The 13,527-nt window shown below is 38.8% G+C and overlaps 1 protein-coding gene and 1 pseudogene across 16 annotated transcripts in view; one reads left to right on the forward strand and one right to left on the reverse strand.

The window, feature by feature from the left end:
- Window positions 1–624: 624 nt before the first annotated feature.
- Window positions 625–13,527, reverse strand: part of THOC2 (THO complex 2) — a 113,821-nt gene continuing 100,918 nt past the window's right edge. For 10 of the 16 annotated variants that reach the window (XM_045472121.1, XM_045472136.1, XM_045472133.1 and 7 more), the window contains 5 exons: window positions 13,121–13,190; window positions 12,881–13,038; window positions 10,664–10,740; window positions 10,139–10,184; window positions 2,619–3,545 (listed from right to left, as the gene is read on the reverse strand). In XM_045472121.1, coding sequence (XP_045328077.1) covers window positions 10,157–10,184; window positions 10,664–10,740; window positions 12,881–13,038; window positions 13,121–13,190 — 333 coding nt within the window. In that variant the 3' untranslated portion in view covers window positions 2,619–3,545; window positions 10,139–10,156. Of the gene's footprint in view, window positions 1,467–2,618; window positions 3,546–4,861; window positions 5,648–10,138; window positions 10,185–10,230; window positions 10,741–12,880; window positions 13,039–13,120; window positions 13,191–13,527 lie in introns of those variants that run through there. The other 6 variants (XM_045472126.1, XM_045472122.1, XM_045472125.1 and 3 more) reach the window with 6 other exon arrangements.
- LOC123594442 lies at window positions 2,914–3,832 on the forward strand (annotated as a pseudogene).

Raw genomic sequence — 13,527 nt, forward strand, 5'->3', positions numbered from 1 at the left:
GAGATACTAATGCCAAGTACTGAACTTTTTAGTCCAAACTCACAATCCTGTATTTAAAATGTGAATGCAACATAACTGGGAAGCCCCCCCCCTCCTCCCCAGTAGGTTTCAGACCAATGATTTTGAGGTTAACCACAGTTATTTTCTCAATGTCAAAATCATTTTAACAATGTAGAGTTTCTTTTTATGCCAGGCTCATTATGGGTGCTCAACAGTCACTGAATGGATCATTCTCCCATAATTATTGTGGCCATCAATTTTTGCAAATTACAATTACCTGAAAAGGGGCATCAAGATTTGTATCCCTTTGCCAATTCTAAAATATGCTCAGCATTTCTCAATCCTTTAAAAAATTATAGCCTTGTCATTCTCTAAAAATTAATTTGCACAGGTATCACTGGTTCCAAAGAAATAGAGTAAATGGATAATTCTAGGCATGGTTTCAGCCCACTGTTTACCCGCCCTGGTGCAGAGGTGAGCAAATAAGATTTTTTCATAGGTGAGATATCATTTCAAAACACTGTAGACCACGGACTAGGACAGAAATGAAAAGAGAGAGCTGGGAACCCTACTGAATTATCTTTGCTAAGTTATTGTGAATAAGCAACAATATACACAATGATATACAATCATTTGAGAAAACTATTGTTTATTTAGAAAAAAGGTTACACTGGTAGAATTCAGTAGATAAAAAAATTTTCTTTTAAAAATGTCACTGTGAAACTTTTCCAGACGAAAGTTCAGCAATACAAAGCTCCTGTAGCTGTAGAATTAAAACACAATTAAGTTTTTGATTTTTACCCCCCAGATTTGTCTAACATAATTACAAGAAAAAATGGCAAGGGACAAGTGAGTGCTAGTACCTTTTTCTTTTTTAAACAGGTTTTAATGTCATACACGTACTATATAAAATGATTCTTAAGCACTGCATAAGACACTGCTCCCACTTTGTTTTTAGGGACTAATATTAAAAACAGGCCAAAAAATAAATTAAAACTTGAGTTTTAAAATGAGGTAAATTCAAAATGGTTCAATAATTGTTTATTTTCAGTTTCAAGCAATAAAAAGGAAGCATCTCAGATCGAAAAAAAAACAAAAAACAAAAATCAAACAAAAACCAAAACAACTAAACCCAGGCAATATTTATAGTTAGCCTAAAGTGAAATTCTGTACACAAGTAACCTTATTTGCTTGTTGGGAACTGTGTGCAGCACATTGTGCTAAAAATATGGAACAGTTAACACTTTCAGCCATTTACTGAAAATAAACATGTAGAAAACTAAGCCACAAGTTAAATACAGTAATGCACAACTCAACAATTTTTAAGTTTTCGGCATGGAGCAATAAAGCAGATAACTAAATAACTTAAGAAGATGCAAATGGGCCCTCTTGATTCATAATTCTTGGCAATCTACTCAGGAAAATAAATTTCTGGTCACAGCTGAACCATTTCATTCCAATCTCACCTGAAAGAAACAAAGTGATTATATTGATAGATAAGGAAGGAAGAAAAGAAGGCAGGCGACAGGGAGAAAGGGAAGGAGGGGAGGAACAGGTGGGAAGGAGGGGGAGAGGGAGGGAAGGAGAGAAAAAGGAAGCAAGAAGGGAAGGAGGAAAGGAAGGAAAGAGGAGGAAAGGAGGAAAACAAGAAGGAAGGAAAGAAAGAAGACTTAAGAAATAAAGAAAAGCCAATGAGCTCTGTCAATAACCAAGGCTTGAATTAAATCTCTAGATAAGAATGAAATATTTGTGTATTTCTCATTGCCCACTCTCCGAAACCATTAAAGATAGGTACAGTATGAGGGCTTAAAAAAAAAAACAAAAAAAAAAAAACCACTGAACATTCTGTGAGGGAGGGAGGATAAAATGAAATAGAAACAAGTAAAATACTCCACAGGGGCAAGCAACAGCTTGTCAAAAGGAAACAGAACACACGGCAATGAAAAGGAACCGATTTTACATGACCAACAGAAAAAAAGAGAAAAATGACATCACATTTTTCACAAGGACATGATTTTAATAGTGACTTATATTAAGATGCAATGTCTGCTAAATTATAAAAATTGCTTTAAAAATATATTGACTTAATTATACTCATTTCCTTTCCTTTATGTACTGACATTTTCAAATACTGCATATTGAAATAAATTCAAAACATGATCATTACAACATGTGGCAAATAACTTCATATCTGCCTAACATTATTCTCAAATTTTAAACTAATGCTTAAAGCATTAAACTTTATTGACGAAAATACTACATTCACATATTTCATAAAACCAGAGCTAGAAGGGCCTTGGAAAGTAATCACACTTGCATGAAATGCTGACAAATAATTTACACATCATTTCTATACAGCATTCTGTTCACACCATGTATAACCTTGACATTACCAATTATAGTTGTGGATACACTGATGTTGAACTTACAATTTTAATACTTAAAAATCATTGTTCCTGTCCATCACAGATGAATGGATAAACAAAATGTGGTACACATTCATACAATGGAGTATTATTCAGTTATAAAAAGAAATGAAGTTCTGATACATGCTACAACATGAATGAATCTTGAAAACATGATGCTAAGTAAAAGCCAGACACAAAAGGCCACACATTGCATGATTCCATTTTTATGAAATGTCCAAAACAGGCAAATCCATATAGACAGTACATTAGTTGTTTCCAGGGGCTGGGGGGAGGGGAGAACCAACCGGGAGTGACTACTAACGAGTATGGGGCCTCTTTTGGGGGTGATGGAAATGTTCCAGAATTAGTGGCGATGGCTACAACATAGTGAATATGCTAAAAACCATCTTAAAATGGCAAATTTTAGATCATATAAATTTTATCTCAATTTTTCAAATTGGAAAAAAAAAAAGTGTTGCAATAAAGAGATTATCATGGTATCGGGATGGCCATAACTAGAATAAGAAATGAGGGTCTCAGTCATGATGATGTCACAGTAGGAGAATTACTGGGCAAGGGAACTTTTGCTGACATATATTTAAGGGCACATTAAAGGATAAAACTGCTGTTGCCATTAAAACATGTAAAGATGATCTTTCCTGGGAACTGAAATTAAAATTTTCACAAGATGCCAAAATCCTCAAGCAATATAATCATCCTGATATTGTCAAACTTATAGGAGTTTGCACACAAATACAGCCTATCTATGTCATTAAGGAATTGGTTCCAGGAGGCGACTTCCTCTCCCTTCTGAGAAAGAAGGATGAACTAAAACAGTTAGTGAAATTTTCATTAGATGCTGCTTCTGGATGGCGAATTTCGAGTAAAAATTGTATACACAGGGACCTTGCTGCAAGAAACTGCCTGGAGGTGAAAATAATGTTCTGAAAATCAGTGACTTTGGAATGTCTCGTCAAGAGGATGGTGGTGTGTATTCATCTTCTGACTTAAAGCAGATTCCCATTAAATGGACAGCACCAGAAGCTCTTAATTATGGGAGATATCGTTCTGAGAGTGACGCATGGAGCTTTGGCATCCTCCTCTGGGAGACCTTCAGCTTAGGGGTCTGTCCATACCCTGGAATGACAAATCAGCAAGCACAAGAGCAAGTGGAAAGAAGATACTGGATGTCAGTCTCTCAGCAATGTCCAGAGCGTATTTATAAAACAATGCTGAAGTGCTGGGATTACAAACTTGAAAACCACCCCAAGTTCAGTGAACTTCAGAAAGAACTGCCATCAAGAAGAAAGTCATATAGTGATGAAATAGTGCCAAACTCAGCCTTTAGGACTCTATCTTCCGGCAGAGTAATATTTTCTTATTACCCATGCGTTTATACCACATTACCCAGAACATTCTCCTAAGATTATTTTTTTATTTACTATTTTTTTAAACATGTGCCACTTTAACAATTGTAAACAAGAAAGCACAGACTCTAAATGCAAGAGATAACACAGATCTTTTTCACACTTAGGATGGTGGAGGTTTCTCACAGAGTTTCTACTTCGGGCTTTGGTCCGGTCGTCTGTCCCCCACCCTAGACATCTCTGCTCTATCGGTGCTACAAACTGCACTGGTAATACCATGTTTGCAGAAAGACAAGATTACATCTGTAAACATCACTTTCTACTGGGTATTATCTGGACAGGACATCCTGAGGTTTTTTTCTTTCCTCCCCCCAACACCCCCATTAATAGGCCCTGATGTATTAGTAAGGTTGCAATCTCCCTGATGCTCCAGCATACCCTCCCCTCCTTTGTCAGGGCGTCAGAAAACCATGCATGGAACGCCCTCAAAGAACACCCTCTCAGAGCTGAGGGAGCCAACTTTAAATAATGTTACTTTATAAGAGTTGTGACAGCAAGAAGCAAGTTTGAAAAGTAGGGTGGTCTGGAGAAAAGTACAGCTAGACTGGTGATCAAAGTAGAGAAGAGAGGCAAACATAAATTCAACCTTCTTACCAGAGGTATGTCTTTATGCACGCACGCGCGCGCGCACGCACGCACACACACACACACACACACACACACTCTCTCTCTCTCTCTCTCTCTCTCTCTCTCTCTCTCTCAGATCAGATTCACCAAAAAGGTCCTAAAGAAATGTTTCAATAGTACATAGATTCTTCATAAAAGAGCCCTCTTAATAGCAACAAAATTTTTTTTAGAGAAACTATAAAATATGAGCCCACAAAATAGATTGTTTCTGGTTAAGTGTCTTCACCTCAAAGGAGGCATCTGAGAGTTTAGTTACCTTCATTTTCACGAGTTTCTGAAACGGTCAGGATTTCGTGATCTTACTTCTCTCTCTCCCTCTCCCTCCCTCCTTCCCTCCCTCCCTCTCTCTCTCTCTCTCTCACACACACACACACACACACACACACACACACACACGCACGCGCAACAGAAAGGCATGTATGGATGAAGCTGACAGAAAGTCAAATGAACATTTATGAGGAAGAAAGAAGATACAGGAGAAAGACACAGCGACAACCATCCTAATGCCACTTTACTCCTTTCATTTGTCCTTACACTGCTACCTAGGAATTCTTATCACAATAAACACACTTCCCAAGATGTTTCATGTAGAGAAATGTAACACAGAATTAAACTGGGATTCTGATGAACTGAATCTTAGCACACCCAGGGGTGCCTCTTAGGATAATGGCACGTGTAAGGGACAGTCACACTCAGAGGTAAATGTGGCATGGGAGCCCTCTTCTAAGTGCTCATGCCTATGTCCCGATAGAAACAGCACAGCACCTAGTCAACATTTGGTCTACCTTAAATGGAAAAAAGGAAAAGAGAAAATTCCTCCTATTCTGCCCAATTGTTTGGTACGTACGAATAGCAGTATAAAGAATGCACACCCATTAAAGAGTATAAGTGATGGTAACGAAGAGAAAAATAGTCGGTGTCTATCATTTCAATCTCCTAACAAACTTTCTAACACATTTAATGATTACTACATACAGACCCAAATAAAAGCATGTAAACCCGCCCTCAAAAAATGTGTTGCAGTATACAAAGAAAACTTCTTTTAAACAGGGTACTATCAAATACTGTAAGTAAAGTGAACCACCTTTTGAGGGCAATAAAAAGTCAATGCTCTTTCTCATCAATCCCAAAGAGGTATACGTAATACTTCTGTCCATAGCTCTCCATGTGAAGTTAAGAGAGTATCTGAAACATAGCAGGTAATAAAGAAAAATACCTCGTTGTTTGATTAGAAGGAAAGGATGAAGTCACTGCCTTCAACAAGATCAGAATCGAAAGAGGGGGATAAGTAACATACTCGTACATTACACAGGAATCTGTGGCTAGGACTCTAGGCAAACTGACATGCCCACATGTAAGCAATGGGAAACTGAAAAAGAAACTTAACCGCACACTCCCCACTCCAACACATATTACAAGTACCTAGGACTGTGCCTCACCATGGTAACATGTTCCTAAAATGAGCGATCTCTGAGCACTTAGGAAGTCAATTTCCAAGTATGGACTAAAGAAAAAAGGCTGAGAACAGGAATTGCAAAATCAATGGTTTACAGAGGCTAATACGTAATGGAAACAAATGAAGTCAACTGGGTGGGGACTGATTGAGGTAAACTTTTTAAAAAAAAAAAAAAAAAAAAAAAAAAAGACCCACTCTCTATATAAGGGGCGGGGGAGGTAGCCAGCACCTAGGCAGGTCTAGCAGGACACAATGTTGCCAAATATTCCAATTCTTCGAGAAAAGCGGAAATTCGGATTTTTGTCAACTCTTCTGATTTTTAAAGGAAATCAATTAAAACAATGTTAAATATTGTGTGAGGCCAAGAAAATACACTAACAAGCCACATTCTGCCCTGGGGCTAAGAATGTGCAACCCTGGGTTTAAAGGATAAAACAGGTTACAAGGAGGATACTGGAGGTGAGAGAAGAACTGGAGACCAATCGGGCCTGGATGGAGTGGGGGATCACAACTGGAGCGTTAGGACACTACAAATGCAGATGGACAGGGTAGCGCTTCACTGCTCATGTTCTCTGAAATCAAAAATTAAAGTCCAAGAAGACTGAGCTTCTCAAAGTCTGGGAGCAAGCCTCAGCACAGCGTCTGGCTCACAAAGGACTCTTAAAAGTTAGCTAACCTTGACACTCATAAACTGAGGACCACACATATCAAATAAATACTGAGAAGCTAAAGGATTGTTGTAAGAGACAAATTTTAATAGGCAGGAATTCTTAGAGATTAAACCACGGGGAATAGTTAAAGGCAAAGCAGCTAGTAGTGTTCAAAAGACTAAATCAAGGAGATAAGATAAATTTGGACAAAAACGTTAGTAATAACAAGTAACAGAAGATTCAGAGAACAAGGAAAAAGGATTTTACCAATAAAAATTATGAGATAGGAAAAGATTACAGAAGACTTTGGAAGGAATTTAATCTGGGTCACATTTATGTATTTTATTCTCTCTAATCTTATCTCTTATCTCACTTTATTTTTTCTCAAATCAGGGTGATACTTACAAATCAATGTCATTTCCCTATCCATCCTACTCAAAAAAAAGTCCTAGAAACCAACAATGAATCTTGCAATTAATAACATTAAAAAAAGAAATTTTTTTTTAACATTTATTTATTTTTGAGAGACAGATAGATCGTGAGCGGGGAAGGGGCAGAGAGAGAGGGAAACACAGAATCCGAAGCAGGCTCCAGACTCTGAGCCTTCAGCACAGAGCCCGACGCTGGGTTCGGATGCTGGGCTCGAACTCGAGATCATGACCTGAGCTGAAATCGGACGCTCAACCGACTGAGCCACCTAGGCGCCCCAACAATTAACAACATCTTTCACAGGGCGCCCGGGGGGTTCAGCCGGTTAAGCATCCAACTCTTGATTTCGGCTCAGGTCATGATCTCAGGGTTTGTGGGTTTGAGCCCCACACTGGGCTCCGTGCTTGGGATTCTCTCTCTCCCTCTCTCTCTCTGCCCCTCCCCCGCTCACACTGTGACTCTGTCTCTCTCCCTCTCCCTCTCTCAAAATAAATAAGTAAACTTTAAAAAATAACATCTCTGAATCATGGAAATGCGACACGTGTCGCAGTTCTCTTTTCTGTAGAACATTAAATAAATAAAAAAGGAAGCAGGAAGCAGGAAGCAGGGAGCAGCAGATTTAAAGTAGCCTAAAGGTAAATGGTGCCAATCAGAAATGATGAAACTTCTAAAAGAAAAAGAAGAACAGAAAGACTTGACCAATTCTAGAATGTATCCAAATAGGAAGAGGCATCCAGGGGGGCGCCTGGTTGGCTCAGTTGCAAGACAGTGGGACTTGTGATCTCGGGGTTGTGAGTTCCAGCCCCACGTGAGGTATAAAGATCACTTAAATAAATAAAACTTAAAAAAAAAAAAAAAAAAAAAAGAGGCAGCCAGAACAGACAGAAGAAGGAAAAAATCAACCAGAGCTTCACAAAATTCAGAATCTACCCAAGGAGAAAGTATAGGACACAGTTGTCAAGAAGAAATTGAACAGGATGAACATCAAGCCAAATGTATCGTAAAAGGATATCTGAATTGAGAAGCTTTGTTACAAGACCACCGACCTAACATCTAACACCCAAGCCAATCTTTCATGCCTTTGGTCCTGAAAGAGTATAGAGAGAGGTAAAGTACAAATCCATGGCCCATGTGAGTAAGAACTCAAAGAAGTCTGCAGTAAAACTTTCACGTGCCAAAGAATAATATTTAGGTACTGAGTAAAGAGAGAGATGTATAGAATCACGGTGAAAGTGGTCAGTCACAATGGCTGACTCATTCCTAATGAAGATATAAGTGGCAGGTTTTTTCCTTCTCTTTAATAAGGAGATCAGGTGAGGGGCGCCTGGGTGGCTCAATCGGTTAAGCGTCCAACTTTGGCTCAGGTCATGATCTCACAGTTCGTGAGTTCGAGCCCCACGTCGGGCTCTGCGCTGACAGCTCGGAGACTGGAGTCTGCTTCGGATTCTGGTCTCCCTCTCTCTCTCTGCCCCTCCCCAACTTGCACTCTGTCTCTGTGTCTGTCTCTTTCTCTCTTAAAAATAAATAAAATATTTTAAAAAATGAGACCAGGTGAAAGCAAGCAGTTTTAAAAGCAAGGGGTGCCTGGGTGGCTCAGTCGGTTGAGCGTCCGACTTCGGCTCAGGCCATGATCTCACAGTTCATGGGTTCGAGCCCTATGTCAGGCTCTGTGCTTACAGCTCTGAGCCTGGAGCCTGCTTCGGATTCTCTGTCTACCTCTCTCTCTGCCCCTCCCCCACTCGCACTCTCTCTCAAAAATAAACATGAAAAAAAAAGTTTTTTAAAAAGCAAAACGTCAAAAGAAAGAGTAAAGTGAAGAGTAAAAAAAGAAGAAAGATTAAGAGTTTATAGTTCACTAGGGAAAACAGCTAGTTGTTGGGGGAGAGGATGACTTGAACTGAGGAATGGGCAATCTTCCTAAAGATTTTAAAGAAAGTCTATTAAATTCTCAACGTTCTCTCCTAACTCTCATTTACCCCATTCTACTATATAGATAACAAGCAGACAATAACAAAGCTGGAAAGGCACACCACCCATCAGGACATTACCCATCTGGCAAACTCAAGTCCCCACCCTGCGGCCAAAATAAATAGGACAAAACCCATTCCCTAAAACTCATACCCTAATACAGAACGGGTTTTCCTACATTTCTGACTCTTAATTTAACTGTGAACAGCCTTGGTTCTCTCTCTGGTTTCATAAAAGCAGCAGCAGCAAATGTTAGGGGGAGGGTCTAGATAGGAAGCATACATTAGGAAGTGACCGCTAATAGGGAAGCAAGAAAAGGAGCTACCACAAAGTCAAGACCTTCAAATACAGTCATCTCAAGCCATTAAACGTAGAGGGCAAAGCAGCCTACATATCCCAATAATCCTAAGGCATCACCGAACAACAGCTATTCAGATGATCCGAGTGCTCAAAAAAGACTGTATTAGGTTCTGAACACTTTTTTCACTAAGACAGAGTGAACTACTGTCCACATACCATTTATTTAAGATGGTTAAACACTTTTTAAATCTCATATAAGGCATAATTACCTTGAAAACAAAGTTGCATATTTTAAATTCCAGAACTAAAAGCACAGACGGTATTTTCTGGCCTTGCGAAAACATGGGCTGTGGTAGAAAATGAGGCACAGAAACCTAGAAATTTCTGGATAACACGTACACATGAAAAGGCAAAAAGGAAAACAGAACACTAAAGGGCAAGGAAACCTAGGCTCTGAATATTGGCTCTGCCAGCGAGGATCTCTGTCAGCCTCTTCAGCTTAACCTCTCAGAGTCTCCATTTCTTCACCTGTAAAGTGCAGATGCCAGCACCACCTACAAGGCTATAGGTACTTAAAAAAGGTAAATAATTATCCAGAGAAGACGGGAATGAGTGCTGAAGAGAAAGCCAGATGTTCTTAAATATATCTTGGTGCTAAGAAAAAAAACAGTGTGGCTAATCAGCAAGCTTAAGATGAAAACAGTTTAAAAATAACTGTGAATCTTATTTTACATCTATACCCAAAGACCTGGTCATTACAGTTAGGTGCAAACTTCTAGTTGTAGCCTGCAAAACGTATCTAGTTTCCTCAGCATGATCAGACCTCATTTTATATCTCTCCCTTTAAACGAAAGGAGGTGAGAGAACACTCACCTTGATTGAAAGTCTTCATTATCTGTGCTTGTCCGAGGACTTATGAGTAGATGACAAATTAAGGGAAAACAACTTTGAAAAAACAAAACAAGAAAGGAATGGTGTCTCAACTTTTAGTGCAATCAATCCTGCAGCTCGCGGTTCTACTCGCCTCTGACTAGCCTGGTAGCCTCAACCTCTACCAGCCCTGCTCATCTGCTTCATCATCTTGCTCTTCTATTCCCCGCGCCCCAGCCCAAAGGACTCTCTGTTCCCTTTCTTCCTCTTGGTGGCAATACAGCCAGAGAGAATCTTGGTGGCATAAAACAACCTCAGTCACCACAGAAGTTAAAAAGAAAACATATCAAGTCTCCCCCTTCCACATTTCATATACTTGAGAGGGTTAACTGAAGAGACTACTAAAAGGCTAGTTAAGCCCTTCAACTTTATTCAGACCACATACTACAAGGGTACAATTCTAAACATGACCAGTATCAAAGCTTTCCATTACACTGATTAAATATGCCAATAAGATGAAAAGGATATTGTTTCTTCTCTTCCTTTCCTCCTGAACTGTCCCGTTTCTCTTTCTTTTCTATCTTTTCTTTATCATGCCTGGACTCCTATAAGGAATGGTGGAATTAGTTGGGGAAGCGAAAACCAAATATAAAAATCAGCTCAAAATCCCTTTTTATCACCCACCAGTCACATATTTTTCTTCAAAAACTTATTTAATGATGCCAAAAGCACAAGCAACAATAGAAAAAAATTGGACTTTATCAAAAATAAAAACTTTCATGCATCAAAGAACACTATCAAGAAAGTGAAATACAATGTACAGAATGGGAGGAAATATTTTTGCCAGCCATACAGCTCATAAGGGTCTAGTATCCAGACTATATAAAGAAGTCTTACAACTGAGCAACAAAAAGACAATCCAATTTAGAAGTGGCCACAGCATCTGAAAAGATTTCTCCAAAGAAGGTATATGAATGGCCAACAAGCACATGAAAAGACACTCAATATCATTCGTCATTAAGAAAATGTGAAATCAAAACCATGATGAGATACCACTTCACACCCACTAGGATGGCTAGAATTTTTTAAAAAATGTAATTAAAAATAAAAATTAAAAAAACATAAAATAACAAGTCTTGGCAATGACGTAGAGAAATTGGCACCCTTGTACATTGCTGGCAGGAACATAAACTGTCCAGCCACTGTGGAAAATGGTTTGTCAGTTCCTCAAAACGTTAAACATGGCATTACCATAAAACCCAGAAATTCCACTCCTGGGTATACAGACAAGAGACCTGAAAACAGGTCTTCAGACAAACACTTCAGAGCAGCACACAAACATTCATAGCAGCACTATTCACAACAGCCAAAGGGAACAACAAAAAAGTCCATCGACTGACAAATGGATGAACAAATGTGGTATATTCGTACAGTGGAATATTATTTAGCCATAAAAAGAAATGAAGCACCGGTACATGCTACGCCATGGAAGAATCTCAAAAATATTGTGCTAAGTGAAACAGGTCAGACGCAAAAGGCCACATTATTATACAATTCCATTTATATGAAATATCCCAAACTGGTGAGCCCATAGAGAGAGAAAGCAGATTGGTAGTTGGCAGGTGCTAAAAGGAGAGGGAAATTGGGAATGACTGCTCAATGGGCATGGAATTTCTCTTTGGAGTGATAAACACATTTTGGAACTGGCTACATTGATTGCATAATACCGTAAATATACTCAATACCATTGAATTGTACATTTTAAAATGATTATTTTTATGTTATGTGAATTTTACCTAAATTAAAAAAATACTTATTTAAAAGGAGAAGCCTCACTTTTAAAGCATATAGAGACTTTAAAACAATCACCTTATAATTTTCCAAAACTGCTTTTAAGAACTATGACTACAGGGGCGCCTGGGTGGCTCAGTCGGTTTAAGCATCCGACTTCGGCTCAGGTCAAGATCTCACAGTTTGTGAGTTTGAGCCCTCCATCAGGCTCTGTGCTGGCGGTGCAGAGCCTGCTTGGGATTCTCTCCCCCACCCCCACCCCGACCCTCCCCAGTTGCGCACACGTGCACGCTCTCAAAATAAGCAAACTTTAAAAAAATATTAAACAAAAGATAAAAAAGAACTGTGACTATATATAGCATAATAATGCTTTTGAAACACTTTACACCTTAATAATGACTTGCCTACTTTATGGCAGATGCAGGAAATGTATTCTGAATATCATCCATGAGTATCTAAGAGAATGCACACTATACTTAGTTTGAAAATCAAATACGAGTTGCATACACATTAAGTCTATTAGGAGAAAATGTTACAAAAATGTTTAAAAATCACAATTAATAAAGACTTTATGAGAGTGTTACTCATCAGGGAGAATACATGTGACCGTATCTGAACCTCATGACAGTAAAGAAACTAAAATCACTGTTGGTGGAGTGGGGGGGAAAGAAAACAAAAAGGAAAAGCTAAAAGTCAATGAACAGAAGTAGGTGGGAGTGGAATGAAGGAAAAGGAAACTTCACTGATAAACTAATTCTACTCTCCCAGTAATTTGTTTGGGACCGTACTGGCTCGAATTTGCCAGATAAACTGCCCTCCCCCAATGCCTCCTCTTCCCACCCTCAAATAATTAACAAGAGATTATCAGATTACCAAAAAACTCCGTATGTGCTAATATTCAGAGAGTCAAACTTTTAAGAAAAAGCGTTCTGTCCCTTTGTTTTCCCAATTTACCTTTTTGCCACCGGAGGAGATTTTATCCATCTTTTCAGATTTAAACGAATCGCCGCCTTTTTCTTTGCCTGAAGATTTTGACTTATTTTTTTCCTTGTCTTTCTCATTTGGATAAGGAGACTCACATGGACTTTCACTTTTGTGTTTTGAAACCCCCACTAAAATTACAAAAGAGAATCATGAAAGCCTTTTCCAATTCAGTTTGATGATTGCTTCAAACGTATTAATAAATCTACCTACTTGTTCCATTTTCCTCTTTTCGCCTCTTGGCTAAGTCCGGTGGCACTTCACGGTCATTGTTTGAATGATCCTAGAACCAAGAAGTGTGAACTACATTGATCAAGAGGTTATGTTTTTGTTTTAAAATATTACTTTTACACAAGGGCACAGCTAACTAGCACCGGAGAGTATTGCCAATAGCGTCCCACACTTGGCAAAATGACATGAGAGACAGGCAGAGCTGGCAGGGATTATTAGGCTGAAGATCCGTATTACTGTAGAAGGTTCAAACACACTTTCGGGTGAAAATATCAGTTTAAACACTAAATTAACAGTCTGCCAGGCAAGAAACTAGTACTTCAAAAAAGACAACAAACACACCACCATACAGGATATAATGGCTTTCCAAACTAGTTTTTAAAAAATTA

Source organism: Leopardus geoffroyi, chromosome X (genome assembly GCF_018350155.1).
Source record: "Leopardus geoffroyi isolate Oge1 chromosome X, O.geoffroyi_Oge1_pat1.0, whole genome shotgun sequence".
NCBI lineage: Eukaryota > Metazoa > Chordata > Mammalia > Carnivora > Felidae > Leopardus > Leopardus geoffroyi.